At 37.8% G+C, this 27,349-nt stretch overlaps 1 protein-coding gene across 3 annotated transcripts in view; it reads right to left on the reverse strand.

The window, feature by feature from the left end:
• GRID2 (glutamate ionotropic receptor delta type subunit 2) overlaps positions 1-27,349 on the reverse strand; it is a 1,475,947-nt gene that overhangs the window by 24,811 nt on the left and 1,423,787 nt on the right. For 2 of the 3 annotated variants that reach the window (XM_045472773.1, XM_045472783.1), the window contains exons 15-16: positions 14,967-15,207; positions 9,811-12,321 (exon numbers count right to left, since the gene is read on the reverse strand). In XM_045472773.1, the coding sequence (XP_045328729.1) occupies positions 11,899-12,321; positions 14,967-15,207 (664 nt within the window). In that variant the 3' untranslated portion in view covers positions 9,811-11,898. Of the gene's footprint in view, positions 1-9,810; positions 12,322-14,966; positions 15,208-27,349 lie in introns of those variants that run through there. The other variant, XM_045472791.1, reaches the window with a different exon arrangement.

Below are 27,349 nucleotides of genomic sequence, written 5' to 3' on the forward strand. Positions count from 1 at the left end.
TGCCACCAAATTATTTGATTTTTCTCAAATGTGCTTTTGCTTTCCTTCTCTGTGATTTTGGATCATATCTTTCCCTTTGCCTAAAAATGTTTTCTCCTCTACTCTGTATCTTTGGAAATTATACTCCTTGTTCAACACAGTTCCCACACTGTCTTCTCCACAAAGACGTTTTATCACCCTGGTGAGGAAAGGTCTTGCCTTTCTCTGAATTCTCAAACACTATCGATTGTTATGTAAAAGCACTTATATATCACTTAAAATCACTGTGTTTCAATAAAAGGATACTTGGAAGAGTATCGCCTCTGCCTTCAATGCCTCTAATATGTTGGATCACTTTTACAGAACACATCATGGTTTGCCTTACGTTGTAGTTATACGTATACACAGCATCCCTTCTATCATAACTGAGATCTTGCATGTTTACGTGTTCTGCAATGCCTGGCATCTTGGCGTATATATGTATACCCTCAAAATATAGTTGTTAAATGCGTCAACCAACTGGTTCTTCTGCCTTATCTTCTATCTGTCTCCATAAGACCTTCTATGCCAAGCCAAATAGCCTTATTCCTGTTCCAAAATATGTTAATTATATTTTACCATTTCCTCTTTGCACATAGCTTTTATAGTCCACATTCATATTTCTAATGGTCAAAATCCTACCCCCTTGGCTCCAATATTGCTTTCTATGAAGGCTGCCAGAAGAGATTCTTGATTAAGGTGCTTGGCCATTTGTTAGCGGACCCTAGAAATGCTATGGGGAAAAAAAATTGTGGAGTGACCTGACTTGAGAAGTAATTTAGTAAGATCACCTGGTAAGCTGTTTAGGAGGGATGTGAGCTGGAAAAGAGTGAAGCTTGTAATGTTTTCCCACAGAGGCTAACATGTGCTTAAACTTGTCCAGTAGCAGTAAGGCTGGAAAATGGGGGTCAGGTAGTAGAGCATTATGTAAGGTGACTCAGTAGGGCTTTGTTTTTCTAATGTTTCCATTAGCGGGGTGCTAAGAAAGAGGAGAAGAAGACAGAGAGGTCGCTGACATCATTAGCAGAGGTAAAGAACACAGGAGGGTTGGCAGGTTTGCCAGCAAACTGCTGGTCTTTGTGCAGCGTTTGCTGCAGAAGGTAATCTGGCAGGGTATCAGAATCTGTTTATGTTTTCTAAGCTACTATGATGCATGCATCATTTATATTCATCTTTTATGAATATTTTATTTACTACTTGTAGTTTCTGCATCAAAAATATACTCAGCTAGTGAGTACCAGTTGGTTTTTGTGGCTCCCAATAGTGTTCAAAGCCTCTTGCGGCAGTGAAAGGCTCTAAAAGGGCCTTTCACTCCCATCTCTCTTTGATGCCAGGAGCAGCCTGTGGTGGTAGAAAGGGCATGAGTTTCTGAGTTAGAAAGATGTGGGTTTGAATTCTGTTTTGGTCACTTACTATTTTTTTTTAAGTTTATTTATTTACTTTTGGGAGAGAGAGAGAGAGAGAGAGAGGGAGAGAGAGAGAGCACAGGCAGGGGAGGGGCAGAGAAAGGAAGACACAGAATCTGAAGCAGGTTTCAGCACTGACAGCTCAGAGCCTGACGACGACGGGCTCAAACTCACTAACCATGAGATCATGACCCGAGCTGAAGCTGGTACACTTAACCTACTGAGCTCCCCAGGTGCCTCAGTCACTATTTGTATGACCTTGGCCAAATGACTTAACTTTCTGGAGATTTCCGTTCTGTTTTGTTTTCAAACTGTTCAATTAGTATCAGTAATAGCAAATTTATAGAAATATTATGAGAATCAAGTGAAATATGTAGACAGTACCTAGCACTGTCCCTGGCATATGGTCAGCGTGCCCTCCTTCTGCATGGTTGCTATATTTAGGAGAACATAAATACTGGCTTGCAAAGGACAAGAATTGAGGCAGAAATTGGCAACGTACATCTTCAGATGAGAATGGATTGAAGTCTCTACACCTGAAATAATTGTAGCTGCGGATATATGCCATGTGGTTTATTAAATGTAATTCAGAAACACGTGACTCCGCAAATTATCTTGGAATTCTTACATTGTGTAGATACTCAATACAATGTGTGTGTACAATTTGGGAGCTGTCTCTTTTATAGGGAAAGAAAGATTAGTTTTGTGTTTGTGAATGTGTGACTCATGGTTTGTATTTTAAAAGTGAGATTCTGGGGCAAGAATAAGTTGCAAGGGATTATATTTTCAAGCAATTTGAAAAGCAAGTTTTATCAAAGTTATTCTAAATTCATAAAGGTACCTGCTGCCCATTTCTTGTTTTGTATTTGATATATGACACTTTTTCCTTAGAATTGGGAAATCATCTTTGACCTTTTAAAGGTGAGCCATTGTCATGACCTCAGTGTTGAGGGACAGTTAAAGCTGACAGACAACATCCATAACAAAATCCAAGTAGTCTTTTTGATGGCCTGCTTGGTGAGAGCTTACCTCCTAAACTCTCAGAGGATAAGAGTGATGATGATGCGTCTTTCAGACCTACCTTTTTGTTCTCTTATAGTACTCTCAACTGTGGTTGAGTGGATGATTTCTGAACTCTCAAGATGATATAGACTCAGAACTAAAAGCACACAGCAATTACAGGAACCAAACACATTAGTTCCACAGGTATTTGATTTGACTTATACTTCCAAGTATACTGGCTTTCACATACCAGGTGTTTGTAATGATTGGGCTAATTTTAGTTTATTCCTTTTATAAGACAAGTCCGTATTTAAAATATTTTTTTGGATTTCTATTCAGTTGTCTTCTGCTCCATGGTCATTTTAGCAAACATAATACAAGGGGGACTGTGCTTTAGTTTATTCTCTCCTTTAAGGACATTGGAGATATTGGATGTATTTCAATCCCCAGTTGTGCGATTTGAATCCCTACCGCAGTATCACAGGAGAGTCTGGTCATTTCTGAGTATGTACTGTGTGGGAAACATGATAAACCGCATGTGAGAAAAAGGCATGAGGCTCGTTCTGTAGCACTTTAAAGAACTAGTAGGGAGCAACTTTCAGCACAATACAAAGACCAACTGTAAGGAAGAATAATCGGACAGTCAATTAAAATTGTTGAATGCTCTAATGGACTGTCTCAGAAAATGTCCAAGTTGAGGTTGTGGTCATCTGTAAGAACCTGTTACTTGGAGGGTAAGGGAAATTGTTACTCAAAGTGAGATATATGAAGACAAAAGTGGAGCTGCTCTAGCTGAAGCCCAGTGAGCCTCACCTCCTCTGGACAGCATTTGCATAAATCCCGAGGAAAACCCTTTGGAATCTGGGGAGCATAGTTTCAAGGTCAAGGACTCTAGATAACCCCTCCCTCATCTGTTAAGAATCCCTCACTTAGACTCCTCATGAAGGGAAATAAACAATTCTCAATTCTGTACTCTCTTCTTCTTAACCCTCTCTTCTTCTTAACCCTTTATTTTTAAGAAAAAATAAAGAATAAAACAAAATATTCTTCTGACTTTAGAACGTTTTGGTTAAATTATATCTATCTTTCCAGCATCTGAATTTGAAAAAAACAGTCATACTTGGTTTATTTTTCTGTTTTACAGTCTGTAGTCAGTTAATCTTCAGGTTCTCTTGATTCTCCCTTCAAATACATCTACCATTTTTTTCTTTTTTGGGCTATCACAGAAGCTCAGCTCCTGCCTGAATTATTGCACAAGCCTTTTAATTGTCTTCTTTTCCATTCCATTCTATGAATTACTACTGGCTTGAGCTTTTTGAACAACCCTTTTAAGATTATATTTAAGATTATGTCTCCATACATTCCACGGTTGTGAGCCTCTGTGAACACCAGTCCAGCTTCAATCTCTCTCTGATGGTTCAAGGGCTGAAATCCAAATGGAGGCATGGCCAGCAACTGGCAGTCCATTCCACTCTCTCATAGCATTCAAAATGGTGGTAAATATTTTTAGGCCCATGGGAGGGTGGAAAAGTGGCAGCCCTTCTGATCCCAAGTTTGATTAACATCTGGCTTTATAATCAATCTGCAGGATCTAGTGAAAGGCATTCTGCTTTGTTCAAACCACTCCAATGATTTCTGGTTTCTTACAGTGTCCTGTAAAACCTTATCAGTTGGATCCCTGTGTTACCCTCCTGAGCCCTCTCTCTCTCACCCCTAATTTTGATCCAGCCACATTGATATTCCTCTTCTTCAAACATGTTCATGTTCTTCAAACATGCCCAGCACCCTCCTGCCTGAGAGCCCTGGTACTAGTGGTTTTCAAAGTCTGGAATGTTCTTTCTCCAGACAGCAACATGGCTAACTCCCTCCCTCTCTTTAAGGCTTCATTCAAATGTCAACTCATCCGTGAGATATCTCATGGCCATCTTATTTAAAATAGCAAATGCCCACTCTCACTTTAGCCTTCCCACTCCTTCATTTTGTCTTTCTCTACAATAATTATTTAATAGATTATATGTCTCACTTATTTATCCTGTTTATTGTTTGTCCTCCAAGTGATTGCAAACTCCATGAGGGCAGGGAATCTTGTCTGCTGGTGTGTTTCCAGCACCTAGAATGGTGTGTTGCAGTAGCAGGACCTGGGTGAACATATGTTGAATACAAGAATGAAGGAAGGAATGAATGAACAGGATATAGTGCAGTCTCTTGAGCCCAGACTACAGGCTTTGCACAGGCTCACTTGAGCTTTACTACCTGCTACTTCCTGACACGCAGCCCATATTCCAGACATCGTGGGCTACTGTTCCTCTCAACACTCTTACCCATCCTTGTGCCTTTGGTTGCACTGTACCCTCCACTTGGAAGCCCTTTTGCATTCCCCTGACCTTTCCATATTCTCTGTGATTGGGCTAAATTTCCACTTACCCTGGCAAACCATCCTATCCCACTCAGCACTCTTCTTCTCTTCTCATAGAATATTTTCTCTACTGACTAACTTTACAATTAAATATATTCTGTATTGTGATATAATTTATATTCTTGTCTTCTGACATTATTTAAACTATGAATTTGTGTCTAACCCTTCAAATGTTTCTATTTTTTTCTCCAACTTTGGAAGCTTTTTGAGGAAAGGCCAGGTGTAAATGAATAGAACTGTTCATGGATAGAATTCCAGACCAGGGGCTCACCATGTCTCAAAGAGGATCAATATCTCAGCACCCTGGGACCACCGTTGGTTTGGGAGTGGACCTTGGCATGCCAGTTAGGAAATCTCTGTCCTAGGGTGCCTTGCTCATAGTAGGTGCTCGCAAAGTGTTAGTCAGTGGACCAGTTGATCTTGTGATTGTTTTGTTCTTAATAATCTCTGCAGCTTCAATGAAGTTTATGTATATATGTACTAATATTAGTTTTTTTTAAAAAAAGAGACATATAATCATTATTATAGAGTAAGAATTAAAAACTTCATTTTATGATGACGAGCAAGAAAGAATTAATTATAATATATTAATTGTTGGTGACTGAGCTATATTATAGGACTTAACATGTTAATTGGACACACCAAAAACTCTGGAGGTTACACACATGAGGAGTGACTGTATACACTTATTGCTCAGTTTACAGACAGTTTTACCATGACATTTCCATGGGGAAATCCGAGTGAGTGAACAATAAGTTTTAAATGGTTACTCATGCAGAAGTGAGGCTGGGAGTCCCCATTACATGTATATCTTGCTGCTCTGCTTAGTTATTTTTTTATTTTTATTTTTAATATGTTCATTTGGTAAGAAGTACTGTACTATTAAAAAAGAATATATGTGAATGAGAGCTCTGTATTTGATATCTAATGTCAATTATGTCAACTAGATATACGGCACAACTATAACCCATCTAGCAACTAATGCCCAAAGCTCTCCTTACCGTCGCTTATGCAAGTACTTGAACATATTAGGTATTCAATAACCCTTTCTAGAATGATAAAGTCAAATTAGATGAGCTGGATATGTGATACTTCTTTTTTTCAACTTCATTTTAGTGTGTTTTTATTTCTCAAAATAAATCTCATAGCCAACTTTTATAAACAGATATTAATAAAGGGCTAGAATTCATTTGAAAGTCAACTTCAATATAATTTTGGAGAGGAATTAAATATTAACTGTAAGTATAAAGTAGACATAGGTACCCTTTGCTCCAGGAAGTGGCTCATCCAGAAAAGTTTCATATAACTTAAATTTTTGCAATTTGGATCTTATTTATAATACATTAGAGGAACTAATTCTCAAAATCTCCCATCATGAATCTTTTGTATAGTGAACAAGCAAGCTGTAGTTTGTCTTTTGTTTTTCAATAATGATGTCCCATTTTTAAAAATTAAAAATAGCCACAGATGTAGGCTAAAAATTCCTAAAAACTTTTAGTAGCACCAATTTAAAAATGAGATATAACAATCTGAAAAATTAAAGTGTGCTTTCTACTCATATTTCAAATCTTTTGGCAAGCTAAATATTTATTAAAAGCACTGTTTATGGAAAACCAAACTGATCATTTTCCACTTGTTTTTGTGCAAAAAAAAAAAAATAAAATAAAAGCACTGTTTTCCTTCCTTCTCTAGTTCTGATGTTGTATCATTTTTTGATTTTGTGACATATGTTTCTCCTTCTAAAGCAGCTGTTAGAAAAGCTCAATTAGTTTTTAATTAATGAGAATTAATGTCATCATGAAAATTGTGTGAATTTTCTCTCATCACAGATAGTTTGAGCCTTTTGAAATATGCTACCAGATTTGAGGCGGGAACCTGTAGGGTTTCTCCAGAGGGAAACCAGACCTTCCTTCCTCACAAAGGCTAGACAGCCATGCCTACAGCATAAGGGAAGTCATGATGTGTCCAAATAGCACAAGCAGTTTTTTTTTTTTCCTCCACTCTGAAGAAAGTCTAGGAAATGTGCAAAATTAGTCGAAAGGTGACACTTGGTCCTAAATTGGATGTAATAACAAGTCAAGGAAGAGTTTTAGATCAGGAAAAACATTTCTGAAATTTGAACAATTTTTGCTTTGTTACTAATATTATATGGAAACAAAATAAATGAGAACTACTGAAACAAGAGACATTTGGAAAATTCAGGTGAGAAAACAAGAGTGCTGCTCCCACAGTCTGTTTCTATCCTCATGGTCAGGTGAATCATTATGTGGTGTAATTGTTCTCTGCCTCCTTGGAGCTCTACAAATGGGCAACACCTGAAGTTTCTACTCTTCTGGAAGTGTAAGTTGGAGGCTATTGTCATGGTTGGGCATCCTGTACAACCTTACGTATTCATCGGTTCATAGGTCACACTGTATCTGGTGTCTTAGATGACAGGAAGGGTGGCTAGGGATCTTAGTTGCAGTATAAATGTAAGTTTATAGAAGTTGAGAAGTAGCCTGGATAGGGCTCACTGTGTAATCCCTTTGAAGCACACTTAAACACTTAAAAGCTCTATGCAGGGATAGAAAATGAGTTCTGTGGTCTGTATCATTCTGACATGGACACCAGAGGGTAGGAGTCAGTCTCTGGATGGCATGCGGGTGGGAGATAATTTAATAGTTTGCCTGTAGCTTATGGTAATTTTCACATTTCTGGAAATTTGGCTTCATAGTCTGGCCTCTTGGGTCTTCTTTGTGGAGATGATCTGAATCTAAGAAGATAGATTCTATTAGCCTATGAGAACTACCAGGATGGATTGCCCCAGTCAATTGGAATGGTCAAAGTCCAAAGAGGACTGTACTGGCTTGGGGTGACTCATTCTGCCACCTAGAAAGTCTGTATTTTGCATGTTGATGTGGGACAAGGAAAGGAGCTGGGCGGTAGAACACATCCAGACCCATTTTAAGACATTTATTCATGTGAGCCATGTGCAATTGCTTAGCACGGTGCCTTTCACATAACAGGTTTTCAGCAAACACTAATAGTATTGAATTAAATCTATCAAATATAAGAAAATTTATTTCTAATTTTTCAATGGCAGGTAAGTGGTTTCCACCCAAGGGATCTCATACAGTCCTTCGTGAGAGGGCATTTGTTAAAATTTGTTGAAATGGTAACTATGGTCATACTTGCTAGCCATTTATTAACATCTGGTCACAAAGACTGGAAACAGGATTTGTTTTTAGAAATAAAAACTTCTAGAAGGAAGTCAATTTTTAGTGAGGCCATTGTATTTTATCAATTATCATGAGATGTGTGCATAAGGATAACACGTACGTTTACCTGTACAAAAGTTCTTAGCTCTGCCTTATTTACTATACTCATAATCCAGAATGTGTTTTTCCACTCCAAATGTCTGATTATAAAGTAGTAATAATTTGTTATCCAATTTTGTGGCTTGTAAGGTATTATGTAGGGTAAATGGATCTTCTCATCTTTTTTTTTTCTTTTTAATTGATGAAGCAAAGTACCATTCAGCAAAGTCTATTTTTAAAAGTATTTATTCAGTTGACAACCAATCCCAAATTAAAAGAGATGAAAAATAACATAATTAAGAAAACAACAAATTGCCTGTAGCTTGATATGTATGAGAGAAGAAAGGAGGTCTTACAATTTTCTAATGTTTCATTGACCCAAAACCTGTGCATAAATTCTGAGGTGGTTGAAAGTGACAACCGGTTCTTTTAATGATTCACCAAAGGAAAAAAAATCAACATCTGAAAAGAATAAAATTATGTGGATATAAGGTATTTGTCTTGTTTTGAAATAGCAAGTTTGTTGTAAGTGGTGCGAACCAAGCGAACAATGGGGTAAATGAAGTACCACTGGACAGAAGCTGGGTCTGGCATGAATTCAGCCTCAAGCTATGACCTTGGGGAAGTAGCCTGAGGTGTTCACTTTCCCATCTGTAAAAGGAGCAGTGATTCAGGTGTTCTAAGTGGCCCCAGGCAGGAGGGAAAGTTCCTAGAGATTTGCATCCTAGGCTTGGGCAGAGGACTCCTTGGAGGCATTGTCTCTGAGCCGTCCCTGAACTTACAACCCATGATGACCTGTGGCTATAACTGAAGCATGGCAGAGTTAAATAATAAGACCCAATATTAAGCCTTAGATTTGTTAAACCTTTGGGCAAGTCACAGCCTCTCAGCATCTTATATTGCAAAACCAGAGAGTCTAGCTCTGTATAGTTCCTCATAATCCCAACATCAAAAAAAATCACTTTTAATAGAAATTTAGAGCAGCAAAGATTTTGGTCTAATTAGATATGTTTTCAGATATATATTCATTGAGTGAGTTAAATGCTAGACAAAAATATTGTTCAAATGAGGAAAATAACACTGTATTAGAAATAATCTTGGAGTCAATTTTCAAATTAATAGATTCAGCACGATGAATATTTCCCTAACAGCAAAGCAATTATTAATACATAAATTCTAAGTTTAATAATTACCCTGTCTTTTCTTTCTCTCTCTCTTTCTTTCTTTTTCCTTCTTTTTCTCTATTTTCTTTCTTCCTTTCTTTTCTTTCTTTCTTTCTTTCTTTCTTTCTTTCTTCTTTTTTTTCTTTCTTTCCTTTCATGTGACAAACCATCGTCCTGCTATTATTATAATGGTTACATTGTTTACATGGCCCAGGATAAATCTCTCCCCAAAAAGTGCTCACAGAGACATCACAAATAGAAATATATGTGAAGAAAAACAAATATACTGTCGGTTCAAATTGTCTCAAATAGCAGAAAGGCAGTCTTTTATCGGTTTAGGACATCACATAGTGTCGTTTCTAGAGAGCCATTCATTTTGGCATAGTACTGGTAGTAAAGCTTAACGTGTTTTATGCTTGAGTTAACTCAAGATAAGTGTTTAGAAAACTTCAGGTTGATCTGTGAGAGAGTAGGCATTTTCTCATCTTATAGTTAAGACTTCAATGGTATGAGAGCAAGTTTAGAAAACGTTTTTATTAGACAAATTATTTAGACAAATTATACACAGAAAGCTCTGCCACTCATAACTGAGGCCTCCAAAAAGTGTCTTGTGTATTTGTATAATAGGCAATACATCAAAATAGGCCTATTTTAAATATTGTACATGATTAACAGTTTGTCGATAGCTAAAAATCACTGCGACATCTGGTATGCCCCTATATAGCTTGTTGTAAAGTATCGTTTTGTTTTGTTTTGTTTTCAAATCAGAGTTGGGAATGAGATCATGAACGTTACAAGGGAAAACAAGTTGTGCATGCACTTAGGTACTTGTCACCCTGGAAACAAAATGGTTTTTGCATGATAAGAAATTTTTCTGCCTTACACAGTAGACAATATTTGAAGATTTAGTACAAAAACAGTGACAGTACAAGATGCTCCCCAGAACAGAATTAGCATCAAAATATAATATACCTTAAGAATATACCTTTTAATTTCTCCTAAAGCAAATCACATAGGTTGATTCCTATATCAATCCTAGCTACGGAATGAATTAGATTAAAATAAGTGTATGGCTGCGTAAAAACACAGGATAAGTTCTTGCTTCCTACTTACCACATTTTAATGTAAGGATTACAAACAAAGTTCATTCTATAGTTCTAACAGGTAAGAATGCTACTTTAAAAGGGTTGTGCACAAAGAGGCACTGTTTTTGCTGTCATCCTTCTATACACTTGGCACTAATGTAAAAAATACATAACTCCTCCAAATAGAACTGAATAAAAAGGGGGGTTAAGTCGAGAGCCCGGTCTGGTCATTATATTTTCTTCTTTAGGATAATGTAGGACAGTAATTAAGGCCACATCAATATTTCTTAAGGGCTCCCACCTCTCCCCAACTACAGTTGTATTGATTGGCTTTCTGCTTTGGAAGAGGATTTATTAACCTTCGATGATCTACGTTTAAACTCTTATAGAGCTCTATGTGCTGCTGTGGACGTGGTCCAGCTAATAGCATTTTCCATTGAGATAATTAATTAAAAGTAAAATTATCAAGGTTAGCTTTATACACTGCTGAATAACAAATGCAAAACCTATTCAAATGAGTTACATCTAGGAACAAATAGTAAATCGCCCTGGATGTTTTAATAACAAAAGTATAAAATATTCTCTGTTGGCAAACAATGCGAGTCAGAATAACATTAAAGCAACCTGCCTTTTCTAACTGAAAAGACCCCCTGCACTATACATAGTTCCTGTATACAATACTGTTTTTTTTCAAACTAAAGCTTTATTAAATGAATTGCAATAGCAATGGCCGCCCTTTAATATATATACACATTATATAGGTGCATATATATGTATATATATATGAGATACTAGTTTATTTAACACAATAGAGGCTTCTGCCATATGATAAAGTGTACTGTACATAAGAAAAAACTTGTAATACTGTACAATCACATAAAGGTCATATGCACTGTTGCAGTGCGAGAGTAGTTTTAACTGTAGTCTTGACTGGCATATTAATGGCTTTTTTTGTAATCCTACAAAATTGCATTCTCATATTATGTGGCCTGAATGGTCTTTAAGTTATTTTATAAACACTGCAGGGGTTGCCTTTGGTCCACAGTTAAAGGACACTCAACAGCAGTGGAGCATTGTATGGATGCAGCAGAAGAATGTAAAAAGACTGAAGTTATTGCAATTATATTTTTAAAAATAGAGAAATGTTACGTAAGAGGCCTTTATGTGAAATTAATCCTGCATATGCTTTTAGTATACTCAGTGCACATTTCCTATACTTGAAGTACAGTATATGAAAAGCGGACTAATAGGATCCTAGTATACTATATTCTGGGGGAACAAGTTGAGTAATGAAAAAAAGTGGAGGGAAATGTACAGAAAGAGAGGACAAAGGAGAAAGAAATAGAAGAGAGAGAAGAGGGAGAAGGTGGCGAGAAAGAACTATAATTGTTACTAATAATCCTGATTTTTCTCAAAAAATAATGTTACATCCATGTTAGTCCCACAATATTACAGTCGCTCCTTGCAAAGGGAGTCCTACAAAAGAAACAGTGAAGAGATTCTGTTTGATGCTCATATGGAGGTGCCTCGGTCTGGATCATTACCCAGATTGAGCCCCAGGGTAGGAGTTGGTTGATAAGGAATAGATGACATTGTTTTTATAGGACTCCTGAAAAAGCCCCCGTTAGGTGCCCTGTGCCTAAAAGGGCCAGTTCGGTGCTCAGGCACGTTGCCAAAAGCGAAACCAGAGGCAGCTTTAGCTGATAGTGTGCGGCTAAGAGTCTGGATCTGCTCTGGGATAAAGGTTGTTGTGGTAATATGAGTGTTCCTGAAATCACTGATTTGCTCCAGTGCTTGTCGTGTTGGCAAAGTGTCAATGTCCAGAGGGGTCAAGTCAATTGACGAGGTGGAAAACTGTTTATGGGGGCTGTCGTCATCTGTGCACAAGCTATTTACACGTCTATGGAGGTGCTCCAGGTCAATTTCCTTGTCATCCTGGAGATGAAGAAAAAGAAGATAAGGTTCTCATCAGTACTAGCTTCCATGGTTAAAAAAAAAAAAAAAAAAAAAAAAAAAAAAGTAGTTCAGCAAACATGATATGTAATTAACTGAACTTCGGGGTTTATTCATTTAACATATATCTATTGAGCACCTAATATGAGCCAGGCATTGTGCTAGATTCTGGGGGTACAAATATGACTCTGAGATAAGGTTACCTATCATAAATCTTTTTCTTTCACTGGAAGTTCTATAAATGTCACATGCAACTACAAAACTATGGGAACAGTAGATGGGTGATTGCATTCTATAAGATCAGGGACAGACCCAGGCAAAATACAAATAAGAAGTATGGTTTTAACAACTCACTTCCCCACCACACCTCTTCTTTCCACATGCTTCCTCCTTTTTCAGGGTGTCTTATTTCAAGCTGGATTTTTGTTCTTTTCCACTATTCACTCCTAATCTTAACTTTCCTTTCTTGGAGCTAAGTGATACGATATGCTAGTTCAAACTAAAGTGTTAGTGACTGTTAACATGTTATTTCTCTTTAGGCCAGAGAGATGTGAGATTATTTAGAAAGAGCAACATTCAACACAAAAGAATCAATTTCTCGATTCATACCACGCTCAAGCTATCTAGCACCTGAATGAGGCAATATTGTGAGGTCAGTGAGACCTTTAGAGACATCTTCAAGTCATGAGGTGTGAATGACAGCTTTGGTTTTGGGCCAAGTTTTTGCTAAATGGCCTCTAGATCAAAGATGCTTTGAGCTAACCTAATGGAGTCTTAGTAAGAAGGTACTTAATAAGAAAAAGGAAGTAAAAATCTCATTATTTCTGATGTTGAAAGCAATTCATAAATCCTTTAGGATTTTCGTTAAAAGTGAGCATTAAAGCCCAATGTTTGAAAAATAAAACTGGCAAGAAAAAGAATTGTCTTTTATCAGTCATGTTTATAGCCAAGTTCAATAAATTAATTTCGTGAGGGTTTAAAAATACCTATTAATCATAAGAAGAGAAAATATTTGTTCATAGATCTGGATTAGCTGTCATGAGTTAGAATGGAGTATGTATTTTTTTCATTGTGCTATTATAGTGCTCCTCAGTGAAAAATATTTTGATGTGCATCACTGTTTTTCCTTCTCCTTTCTCATTTCAAAATCCAATAAAAATATCTATTAATGCAATATTATCACTGAGACTTTAGAGGGTTGGAGATATAATTTTATGGTTCCCACAGCAACTATAATGTAGTCATCCATCAACAGATATAATAATGCAAAAATTTAATATTATATATAGTAATTCAAAATATAAGGAGCTTGGGGAGTCCTTAATTTCCAGATTTTTGAGAATATGAAATCTCAGCTATAATGTTGCATTAATGTGGTCTTTTGCATTGAATCAATGCCAATAGAGATACCAGAAGCTTATTCCATAAAGAAAACACTACAATAAAACCTGATTAATTTTTAGTTCATATTCCACTAACTGAGAACGTATGATCATTTGGATAGGTAGAAAGCTAAGTTTTATCTTTGGTAAATCAAGCTTTTCCTTATAAATGGTGCTGATCAATTTTGCCTATAAAGTGTTAGAAAGGAATTCTCAGACTACTTTAGAAAAAAATCTGTTTGAAAGAATACACTAACATGTAAACATTCATATGCAAATCGGAAGTCATTTTTATTTGTGCATTACAGCAGATCTTCTCAGGATTCGCTCTAACCATCAATTAGTCAAAGTCTAGTTACAGAAAGTTTAAAAATGTCCTTTGAAACTATCCAGCAAATCAAACCATGCAGCAAACTCAGGTTATTTTTCATTTCAATTTGTGAAACTTTAGTGAATATAATTTCATTATTTAAAAATTTTTCACCTTTTACATCCAGTGGAAATATGATAAATTAATCAAGCAATTTATTTTAACTTCCTATTTTCTCTGATCATTTATAAATTCCGTAATTTTTGATGTAAACAAGGCACATGCCACTTTCAAAGAGATACTGTGTATAACTCTGCAATTATTCTTTCAGATCTCTGAAAAAATTTTAATTTTATTTTATTAAAAATTTAATTCTAGGTGATCCACAAAATGGATTTATTAAGCCTAGAGCCATCAAAGAGCTAAAAACATATGATCATTTCTATAGGTCTATATACAGACAGAGGGAAGGAGTCACTGGTGGTGAAGAGACAAATTACGATTATTTTGCTGTGGCGCTGTATTTCTTACGCTGAATCTTAGAGACACAAGTAATTTACCTATAAGTTCCACAACCTATTGAGATAAAATGTTAAGCATCTTTGTGAACTGGCCAAGGGAATCACAACCTTTAAGAAAATCACTGAATTAAAGTCTATCTTGAGATTTGGCAGAATGTTAAAGCCTTTCATGGCACATGAAATTGTCAGTCTTTCAAACACTAAGCCTCCTTTTCATTTATCTGGGATGTCCTAAAACGGAAATTGGTATTGGCATCACCACTTTTTATATTTCATAAATTTATTTTCAATATTCAAAGAAAGAAGAAATAAGGACTGCCCCCAACCCATTACCCTCTCCCTGGTGATTAATCCTGCCTGGAAAGACAACCTGCTTGTTGGCTCAACTTAGTGCTGAAGCTCTCAGTCAAGTACCTCTTTTGATGGGACCCGGGAGCCTTTCCTCTTGTTCCACCACGTCTCCAGCATAGCTATAAAGCAGGAGAGGACAATTCCAGCAGCCAGGATACAAAAAACTCCTGCAAAGCTCTTTATGTCCAGGGCGCCTCCTTTCTGCTTTGTGTCCACTGAGGAATACAGGTCACACTGGCCATTCTTTGGCCACCATTTATGCTTCAGGATGTCCATGTCACCATTCTGCTGAAGCTCCAGGATCCTTGGGGTAAAGAGCACAGTCATGTGTTACTGCAGACATGGTTATTGCTTCGGTCCACAACACATCCATTTATAACCCCACCTCTAAAGGATGGTGCTTGTCAAGGAGAAATGAATGTATAGAATAGCCTGCAGAAGGAATGTCAGGACACTGAAAACGTTATTGCTTTGATTTTATAGACCGAGTTGGGCCACAGGCGTTCCTCTCTCCCCTCTCTCCCCTCCCTTCCTCTCCCCATCCTTCTTCTTCTTTTTTTGGTTTTATTCTATAAGTCTAAATATTCCCCTCCTGCTTTGTTGCAATGTGTTTTTACAATTACATTTCAGAGGCACTGTTTTTATGTGGTTTCAAGCTGCTGCAGTTCTGTGTCCCTTCCCTACATGCAGAATGACGCTTTGGATCTTAATGCTTTTATGAAGAACGTTTTGCTGCTTAGAGCAAGATGCTGGCATAATGTCGCCCGGCATATGCTACACACAAAGAAATTCAATTAAAAAGTCTTCTATTATTTAACACAGTGTGGGAGAAAGCCTTGGGACAAGTTTGAAGTTGATAAAATACATCATTTTTGGGTTTTCACACAACTGATGTAGTTTCCCTTTCAATGCCAAAGGGGAAAATAATCTTACCTTGGAGAACAAGAAGAAAAGATGACCAGAGGCTTTTAGAAGTAGTTAAATTCAGATAAGAAATACCCTTCTTCGTCTTCTTCCCCCCCCCCCCCCAGAATCTGGGGCTAGCTGCAAACACTGAGGCTTTTTTTCAAGTGTGATTTTCATAGAGGTTTTATTCTCATTTCCAAATACTCTTGCCTACCTCTGGCCTTTCTCCAACTGTGTCCCCTCTCACAGGGTGAGAACGGTCAGTGCCAAGGCCATGAGCTGGTCGAGCGTGTGTACCATCCTCGAGGTTGCTAGATTTCCCACCCAAACAGTTCAGAGTGCTTCTCCAGGAGCTGGGAAGGTTTGTCCCAATATTTCCTCCTGAGAGCGAATCTCATAGCCACAAGGGTATCATCGGTCTATAGAGTGGTGTTTAGAGAGTGTGTACTGAGTTTGGATGTACAAACTCAGGGTTATATACCTTTGTGTGGGTGATCCTTCACTGAGCAGGACAGAGCTGGAGGTGGAAGAGAGGGGGCCAGGGACCAACTCCCCGGGCCACTGGGTCAGTGTAGTATAACTAGCTAGCCACAAACTAGAAATTCAAACCTGGCCTCCTAAGGGCCATGGAGGTGTATTTATCAAGGTAAGAGGATTGAACATATTTTATCTAAGCGTTTTTAGCTCAATTTATAATTTTTATATAGTTAGCCTTAGGATATGTGGACCTAAATAGTACTCTTGCCTTGGGTCTTGGTCATTTGGGGAAAGACATCTTAAAACTTTAAAGAGAAAAATGATGTCTGTCTGGAAGGAGTAAATGCTCTTTTGGTGACACATTGCCTTTTTACTGGTTTCATATCATCCAGGGGTTTATAAGAATGAGCTAGAAGAGGGGCGCCTGGGTGGCGCAGTCGGTTAAGCGTCCGACTTCAGCCAGGTCGCGATCTCGCGGTCCGTGAGTTCGAGCCCCGCGTCAGGCTCTGGGCTGATGGCTCAGAGCCTGGAGCCTGTTTCCGATTCTGTGTCTCCCTCTCTCTCTGCCCCTCCCCCGTTCATGCTCTGTCTCTCTCTGTCCCCCAAAAAATAAATAAACGTTGAAAAAAAAATTAAAAAAAAAAAAAAAAAAGAATGAGCTAGAAGATAATGGTTGGGGTGGAGTCAACATTCCACTTGAGTCAAACAAGAGTAAAACCAGTCCGAAGGGCTGTGATGGAGACATGGTCTTATCATCCACCTTTGGCTGTTCCCATAGCCTCACCCCCAGCACCCTCAGGACACTCCGGGATCGACACTGCTCTGGAGTTTCCTTCACAACCTGGACTTCTCCTTTTTTATGATACTGATCTGTCTAAAGGTCTGTTGCTTCAGGGTGTTGCTCAAAAAGTGCAGTTAATTTGATTCATTGAATTTACTAAAATGATTGTGAATACTAATGGATTACATTTTCATCCTTATTCTTCCCTCTTTTCAGAGTCATTTGTATTTTCCAGACTCTACAAGTGTGTTCTATGGGACAGTAGTACCTAGAGGGGTTTCTGCAAGAAAAGGGTTCTGTGGTCACTAACTTTGAGAAACACCCTCTTAGCAACTTACAGAGAAGTCAGTCTATTAAAGGTTCTAGGAAGACCCGTAGAAAAGAAAACTTGAATGATTTTGTTTAATTTAGCATTTCCCAAAGTTCTCTGACTTTCCTTCTTTTTTTCCTCATTGTTTTCTTCCCTAATACTATATATTAATAATTTGTGGAGCTAGAGTTTTACGGAATACACTTGAGAAACAGTGCTTTCACCCAAAGAAACAACTACTCGTGGGAACTGGTAGCATGGTGTGAGGTATCACCCCCATCTGTAATCACAGCATCAAATTCGCTTGCTTGGCCTATCCACAAAACACATTCAAATAATGTTGGTCAACCCATTAGCTATTTGCCTACCTAAAGATGCTAGGTAGTCAGACACCATTGAATACTTTGAGGGAAAAATTTAGTCATCTCTAAAAAAAAATATTCTTAAATTTGACATTAGAGGTATCTGTAGATACCTTCCTATTCATCTATGTGTTCAGTAAGTATTTAAAGAATGATCTCACACCAGGTATTTCTTTGGGTCAAAATTTATATTAAACCACAACTGCACATTCAGCCAGAATGGCCTGAGCAACATTGTGATATTGTTTCTTTTCAATGCCCTCAATTCATGTTAATTTATCTTTTCATGCAATCACATGTTCATTCGGGAACCAATGATTGCCTACTCTTTCTCCTCAGTGGTATCTTTATCACAACGTGTCCTTATTATTTGCACACCTGAAAAATAATTTGGTTTTAAAGATAATCATTGAAGTATACACGAAGTATACTCTATGACACCCATTTTGATGCGAATGGGGCGAAAGGCCTTAAATCCAAAGAATGTGTTTAATTATAGAACTTTTAGGTTCAGCAAGCTGGGTGGTAGGAATTACCGTGGGCAAAGAGTGAGCAGACTCCTCTACTTGCCTTCAAGGATGATCACACCACAAAGATCTCTTTATCTGGTTGGTACCAGGAAGCACAGGTAACTGAGGCATTTCATGGACACCCCGTTTTGGGGGATAGAGAGACTGGACAATAGGACCCCTCAGTTAAGCCCACAACAGATTCTAGGAATATAGGCTGGCATGGAATAGAAATGTTGGGAAGGAAGGAAAGTGTTTTCTTTCTTTTTTTTTTTTTAAATTTTTTTTTCAACGTTTATTTATTTTTGGGACAGAGAGAGACAGAGTATGAACGGAGGAGGGGCAGAGAGAGAGGGAGACACAGAATCGGAAACAGGCTCCAGGCTCCGAACCATCAGCCCAGAGCCTGACGCGGGGCTCGAACTCCCGGAGCGCGAGATCGTGACCTGGCTGAAGTCGGACGCTTAACCGACTGCGCCACCCAGGCGCCCCAAGGAAAGTGTTTTCTAAGCTCAGGGTTCTGCCATAAATTCTTGCTACATAATCTGATGCTCCTGGAAATTCCATTAGAAAAGTGTAACTATACCTTTCTTTTTGTTATTTAACAAAAGTCCATTTAAGGATTAAAGAAAGTTTAGCAAAATCTAATGCATTGCCTTAAAGACAAATTGGATGAGCCCGTTAATAAATGAGGAATATATATATATATATATATATATATATATATATAATATTCAAAGGCACTGGCATCTTTAAATGAAACTTGAATCATACATAAAGGAAAGTTTTGTATTTAATTATAATTATCATTGATGTGTGTGTGTGTGTGTGTGTGTGTGTAATGTGTGTGTGTGTGTGTATGGGTGTGTATAACAATGCAAGAATCTAGCTGCACAATCCTTAACATGTTCAGATCTTTAGTCCCACGGAATAATTGTTTTTGTTGTATTTGTAATTTCCACAAGATGGCAGTCTTTGCTCACAGACAGCAATGTGTTCTTGTCATTCTAGTTAATTGGTGGGTTTGAAAGGTGTCAAGTATAAACTTAAACTATTAGAAAGAAAGTTGGATAATAGACCATGATGAACAACTGGATAAGTAAAACCTCTTCTTGGAGTGTAGTCCAAAAAAATTCCTGCCATTTTTACCCCAGAGTGATGAGAGCAGTGCTTCGCACTTTTGAGAGTTGTTATGGTGAAAACTCATGAAGCCATAAACAAAAGCATCTTGCTTGTTGTTTGGCACTTAGTAGGCTACCACAACTCAAATGCTAGAATTATTATTATCCGCATGTGTGACAGCCATTCTTTCTTTGGACCTGTTCCGGTACCTATTTCTTAATGGAGAGTTATATTCCCAGATGAATCAGTGAATGATTGATTCACTGACAAGAACATTGCATTCCTTTCTTTTGTCCAAAAGTATTAAAACATTTGTCATCCCCTTGAACAGAAAAATTTTAGCAGTCCATAAAACCGAGCCTCAACTTGAAAATGGTTAATAGATCAATTCTGCATGCACTGAGTTCTTTATTGGTATAAATGAGCAAATTTCAGGAGACGTGAGTGGGGAAGCAGAAGATTCTTCTTTCATATTCAAATAAAAATATTCAACAAATTCGAGGTGTTCATCTTGAAAAGCTTTTTACTTACTTTGAAGATACAACAGCCTCATTTGTGTGTGAGAATTACACTAATTATTGATCACTTACAATTCTTAATCACTGCTCTAGAAATTGATTTTCAAATTATTTATAATGAAACAGGTTGCTGAAAGATGAATGCAAATTTCTGATCCCACGTAAGTGGCTTTGATTTTGCCTTTGAATATCATAGCAGTCTGTGGATTCCTTTCTAATTTTCTTACCCGTGGGTAAATTCCTGCTGAGCTGTAAAAAGATACTGGTTATCTGAGAAAAAGGACACCTGACTTTTCAGTTGTTTCTGCTGGGAACAAATTTAGAGGTTATCAGAGAGTTTAAAAAATTAAGTGCAGGAACTTTGATTTCAGGCCATATGTGTAGGAACTCCTCCTGTGATTCTTTTTGCAATTAGAATTTTCTCCCTACATTCATAGATGCATAAACTACTAGAACAGAAGTGAGAGAGGACATCATCTATTCTCTTCACTTCCCCCTCCACTCACTCTATGGAGGAGAAACCGAGTCAAATAGAACAACAATTCCTCCAAATTATCACACTCAACACACAAAAAAACAATTTATATAGCACACTGGAGTAGCCTGAGATGAAAGGTAGGGGGACATGCCTTGTCTGTTTTGAGGGCTGAAGGGATCAATATTTTAGCGATATTCTAGTACATCATGTAAGATACACCAATTGGGAAGCACTGTTGCAGAGATGGGATGACTTTTTTTTTTGTGACTAACATAGAGTAAATTGTTGAGTGAGGGCTACAATTCAGGTCTGTCTTCCAGCACATTTCCCCCTACACAGCCTCTGATATGTAACTATTTAGAGAAGAACGCTGTCAGTTTCAGAGATTTGTTAGACCTTAAGTAAAATTGTCACCAATAGGTTTCTTCTAAATCTATTGAAAATGTAGCTTTTCTCCAGAACTTCATCGATCTTCCTCAGGAGGAGTAGGCCTGCTGAGCAGTGGGAACAAAACTAAAATTAGCTCAATATGATTTAAAATTTAATCTGATCTAATAAGTTAACATGACTCTAGCTTTAGCTCAATTTACTTGAGAGAATTACTCAATCCTTCCATTTCCTCCCCTTTTCCTTGCTTTTTTCCAAGATGGCATCAGGGTTTTTAAAGAATGACATTATATCCCTTACATTGGAGGCTTGGGAGGAGGGAGCTGCTGGCTTCTTGCTGGTTTTGCTCTGGCAGCAATCATTTTAGGTATGATGGGCCTGGGTTCAGTCCTTAGATATGAACTGGTGACTACTGGTGAAGCGGGCAGAGGCTTTAAGTCCACCAATGTTGCCTCACGTCTTTCTCAGTTCCTTTAAGGCATGTGGGCTCCTCTCTGCTGACTCAGCCTCTGGGGTGCTATACACCTTTCTCAGCTTCTGCTGTTTTGTTCATGCAGCCCTTAACTATTCTTTAGCTTTCAGATAGCATTGTGGGGTCATCTTGTCACTTCACTGTGGAGGGCTCCGAAGGTGCCCTAACTCAGCATTCACACCACATGGGAGCAAGAGAGGCCTGGGAATAAAGACCTAACCCTTGTTTTTTCCTGACTGCAGCTCTGGCTTTTCCCACCACCCGAGGTCTCCTCTGCTGGTGAAGAGCTTGGTAGGCCCCATGACTCCTGTCAGAGACTCTAAGGTAAGGAACCCTCTACCCCCTGTGGGCATGCATTCCGGTCCAGCTAACGCCCCTTCACCTGCCCATCTCCTGCCCCCTGCCCCGTGCTGGAAACTTCTGGCCAGAGGAGGTATAGCTTTCCTTTTCTCTTCTGGATATCCCTCTTATACCCAGGGTCTTCAGACTTCTTGGCCTGTCATAGTGGAAGGGAATTGAAGCTACATAATGACAGAAAATCTATGATCTGAGACCTCCAGCTGGCATTTCTTCAATCTGAAGTGTTGAGGCAACGTGACACTAGAAATTGGTGAGGGTGAAAAACATCATTTTAATATCTTAAAAACATTGATCTGACCTGTTTGTTATATGCTTATGAGCTGTATGTAACCAAAATTTAAAAAAGATATGTAGGATAGAGTCTCATTACTTATTAATGTTTAATGTCACTTAACACTGAGAAAGAAATTTGGGAATAACTGAACAGAAGTATTTTTGACACTGAGTGGATCTATTTTGGCCCAGAATACCCACATTATTAAATTCATTTGCTGGGTTCTCACGAAAATGTCTCTCCATGGTTACTGAGAAAGAATTAATAATAGCATGCACACGATTTTCAGAAAAATGTCAGCTCAATAGGTTTTTCATTCATTTGTCCTTTCTTTCATTCTGGGCTGAAGAAATGCTGGTAAACTTGGATTGAAGCAAAAGCACTTCTCAGAGATTCAGGTTTAGTATTCAATTAAGTGTAGTGGTGCTCTGACTGGCATATCCAATACCAGTCTTTGAACATCAGAGTTGTGAAAACGAATTTTATCAACTTCCTGCGAACTGGGCATCAGTCGTTTTTTATTTTCTTAAGCAAAATGTCTTAATGTCTGGTTAGGAGCATTAGATACAACAGATATTTCTTGATAACATGTAATACCTCAGTAATACCAAATAACTGAAGACAGACTATTAGAAGCTATTTCCTTTGTTTAAATTGGACTTTTAACTAATTCTTCCAGTTAGTTGAGCCAGACGCCGTTGTTTCGATCCGGTCCACTAACATTATCTACCATCTCACATAGATGAATATGGCATTTCAAATAAGCTTATAAATATCATTCTTTAGGCCAGAGGACCTTTTTTTATAAAGGTTTAGGCAATAACAAACCTTTTTGTTAAGGGCCAGACACAGTTGCAACCATGTGACTCTGCCTTTATAGTTACCAAAACAGGCCTGAGCCAGATTTGGCCTGTTGGCTGTAGTTGCTGATCTGTTGTGGAACCCCGTAGCAAATAACTCTATGAAGTCAACAAATTCCCATTTCATTGACAAAGATATTGAAGTTCAGAGGGCTTAAATGACTTGGCCGAAGTCACATCATGAGAAAGCATCAGAGTCTGTTTTAAAACCAAAGATTTTGACTGTCATCCCAGTGCTTTTGACCATGTATTAATAATATATAATAATTAATATGTAGTAATGCCTGTTGTTAATATGTGTGTGCCTTTAAGTGAGTACAGAGATGAATTTGAGGTAATACTCTATATTCATGATGGCACTATAATAGTTCAAGTGAGTTTTGGATTTCCTTGGTTTTCTGATTATCCTGGAATAGACATCTGGAACCTATACCCCGAGACTGGGACCACCCATGTTACAAATGAATGACTGCCTTGATTATTTGAGATCAGGTTGTATTTGTCTTGAGGTCTGTATTTGCTGAATCATTTTCTAGGCAATGGAGGCTTTATCTTGAGATCAAAGGGAGGTGAACAAATATTATACTTAAGAGAATTTCGGGCAGTGACTATGATTTACTGAGAATGGGTAACACAATAGATTGAAGCAGAAAAGGCGGGGTTTCTTTTAATCAAAGTATATAAAAATGGTTTCTAACAACCTGTGACTAGAAGTACTATAAACTAACGAGAAGTTTTTCAGGGTTGGTAGAAATTACTATGGATGATTTATGGGCATGACAGCATGTTGGTACTGGAAGGGGTCTGGGAGATGAGATCATATTTGATTCCTGCTTAGTGATGTGGAGTGACCTGCCTGGCTCCCCACCACAGGGCACAATCAACAGACCTGGACTTATTTATACATTCAGTTATTACTGAGGACTGCTGTATGTCATAGACCTGCATGAAAAAGACGAGTTTCCTGCATGGCTTCAAACCAAGTGAGTGGTCTCTCACTTTCAAATTTAAAGAAAAGATAATTCAGTAACATCTTTAATTGGTCACATCTGCTTTTCTTATTAAGAAAACAGTGTCCATCCTCATGTAGTAAGTAATGTCTTCTTAAGGCACCCATTTTTCTGTGTAGGGGAAATAAGCTGTAAACTTTTCCAATCTATTTTCCACAGGAATAGCATTAGTAAAGGCATGTATAATGCTGCAAAGTTCATGAAGCACTTATCAAAAACATTACATATCATGTGATTTACTGCTTAAAATAATTTCGTGAGGGAGGAATTATATTGATTGATTGATTGGATGACTGATTGATCACACCCCTCTCCTTATTCCTATAAGAGGCTTAAGAGGGCTGATGTTATTAAATTCTCATTTTAAAGCTGAGGAGATTGAGGCTAAGAGGTGAAGTGAAATTTCCCAAGGTCACAAGGCTGGTGATTGATCTGGCCAGCTCTCAAACGAGGTCTTTTGGCTTCTGCTTTTTTTTTTTTTTTTGAATACATTGTCAAGATCTTTATTATCCTCCCCCAAACCCCCCATGATAATGGAAGCTGCCTCCTTATTTCCCGCTGCTTTATTAACTGAGGATTTGATGACTCAAGTTCCTTGGCTAACACATATTCCATTGTATCCATTTACAAACATTACACTTTGTGTTACACATCCTGATGTCTCCAGAGAGCCACATGAATATCGCATGAGTTCATTAATCTCTGTGCGATTAGAATAAACGTCAGATGAATTCATTCTCATGAGGCACTCAGGGGACTTTGCCAATGTTATCAAAACAAGGCAGTGTGTTCAAAATAAGGAAGTGGTGTTTCAAAACCTTATCCTTACTCAGTGTATGTCAACCTATTGTGAAGTTTCTATCTATGTGATGCAAACTTCCATAGTTATCCTACTGAAAATTTTCCTTAGAGTTTAAACAGTAGCCCATAAAAGGTAAATATTTATTTATTAGATAACACTTAACTATTTTGAAAAATGTGTGACACTTAAAACAATTTTTATGTTCCAAGTTTGATGACATTTTTTGTTGGCTCTAAGAACCGTCATACTTTACAGATATGTCATTCTTTGAAGATGAACCTGAAAGCTGCAGTGAATGGTACCCAATCAGATCAGTCCTTCTAGGTCAGAGTCCGCCTCTTGCACCACAGTCTCGCTTTGCCTCAGGGGGCAAAATCAACCTCTTTCACAGAGAAGCAATTGCTTGAAAAATCAAATTAGCAACATGATGGATCTCAAGACTTTGGTGACTAGTGAACTTTAATTATTATATATTTTATGTGTTTATGCTGGCAGTAAAAGTCAAGCACTCATTATAGAAATGGCAGACATGATCTTTCATAAAATGAGTGCTGGGCGGCAAATGACTAGATAATCAGGATAATGAAGGCAAGCCAGAAAGATGCTGGAGAGTTGAAAAGACCCTGACAATGGCTCCCACTGAGATGGAGGGCATAATTGCAATTGGAAAGAGAACACTTTTGGTGATCTTTAAAAATGTCAGCTTCATCCTTAAGCTCAGTGTGATATTTGGGTTATAGGGTAAAGGGGAAAAATTCTTTCATTCTGCAGTGAGAAACTGGCAGTGACCATCTGGGCTTACAGTCACCCTTCAAACAGTACAAGATCTTCTCGTGCAGACCTTTCAAATGCATGTTTATGAAAAAGGGTCATAAAGTCAAACTTACTTCGCTTAGCATGTTATACGCATTTTATGATTTTAATATCTTTGAGTCTGACAACTAAACCTTAAAATAAGTGGGATCTTGAAGTGTGTACTATGTGTAAATGGATAATGATTGTGATATGTATCTTTGGCACAGCGTTAGGAGACAGAAGATTATGGAGAAGGAAACTTTTGAATGCAAATATATTCTCATGAACATCTGCATAAACACTGAAGTTTTCATAAGTTGACTAACAGTTTAAATATGTGGAAGGAATTTATTATTTCTAAAAGCTGCTACAGTAGTAGGTACTTCACAATGAGAATTCTTTCATAATGCAAACATCTTCTAGATTAGAGGATGTATATTGATACATGTTTTAAAAAAAACCCTCCAGGTACACTTATACTAAAGATGGTGGACAAATTCGGTGTAATTAATTAAAATTCTCAGGCAAGAGTTAGATCATTTGATAATAGTACAACTTTGTGAAAACAATTTTACTTTGCTTAACCCATATTTTCATAGATGGCCAGTGTAAAGTACTTTAAAAGCTATATTCTAACTTTTTAGGTATATTGCATTATATTTAATATTATTCCAGTTCTGCTGGAAAAGTGTTTCAAAAAATTTCTGAGGTACAGAGAGAGAGAGAGAGAGAGAGAACCCCAGGCAGACTCTGCCCTGTCAGTGCAGAGCCTGATGCGGGACTCGAACTTAAGATCCATGAGATCATGACCTGAACCAAAGTCAGACACTTAACTGACCGAACCCCTAAGGTGCCCCTCAAATTTTTTAATATAGATGGTAACATAACGTAAACTTTCCTTGAAGTGACTAGAATCATTCAAAAACAGAGCTTCATTTTAGACATTTTAAAAAGTGAATTCAACTTTCTAACTTCTTTCTATTATGAATCTGAACATGCTATGTTTCTCTCTCTTTAAAAAAAATTTTTTTTAACATTTTCATTCATTTTTGAGAGGCAGAGCATGAGCAGGTGAGGGCCAAGAAAGAGGCAGAGCCCAACGTGGGGCTCGAACCCACCAGCTGTGAGATCACGACCTGAGCCTAAGTCAGATGCTTAACCGACTGAGCCACCCAGGCGCCCCTGAACAAGCTATGTTTCTATAAATGGGGGAAAAAACCCAAATGGTCTCTTGGGCGATTATCTGCAATTACGTTACTGTGTAATTCTGCAGTCGATGATGTGTTCTGCCAGGGGCCGTGCAATGAAAGGCGCAAAGGGTCACCAAACCTTGGATTTGGAACGATGGACAGTTTAGGGAAGCTTTTTGTTTCTAAGTGTTGTCATAGTTGCCTCCTAATGAAACTTACCTTCTGGATTCTTGATTTTAGACTTGTAGCCTCAGCACTGTGTGAACTAAATGTCTGTGGTTTAGGCCACCCAGGCTGCGGTACCGTGTTATAGCAGCCTGAGCTGATGGATATACACAGACTGCGAAACAGAGCACAGCAGCAAGTGTTGTGGTTTGCGTATAGCTGTCATTTAGGAGTCATTTTCCTGTTCAGTACTTTTCCAAACCTGGAATGTCTCTTCTGAATGTCATCTTTCTCCCTCTGGATCATGTTTGGGATAGAACTGGTCTTAGACTCAGAACCTGCAGAATTTATGCTTCTTCTTTTCCTTACCAGTATTTAGGATGTTCTTAAAAACATCCTAAACTAGGATGCATACAAATATAACATCTTTCTTTTTAGGATGTCACTTTATAATTTGCAAAGCATTTTATTGTCATTGTCTTGTTTTTATTACACAGTCCACAAATTAAACCAAGAATCCTTTACTTTATCATTTACTTTAATAAGCAAAGTCTTCATTTATAAACTTCATTAATTTAACTCCTGTCATGTGGAATTTCTATAGTTGGGATGTTGCAGCCATATAAAAAATTTTTCTAATAAAAATTAATTATGCAAACGAGAATGTG

The sequence above is a fragment of the Leopardus geoffroyi genome, chromosome B1 (assembly GCF_018350155.1).
Source record: "Leopardus geoffroyi isolate Oge1 chromosome B1, O.geoffroyi_Oge1_pat1.0, whole genome shotgun sequence".
Taxonomy (NCBI): Eukaryota; Metazoa; Chordata; class Mammalia; order Carnivora; family Felidae; genus Leopardus; species Leopardus geoffroyi.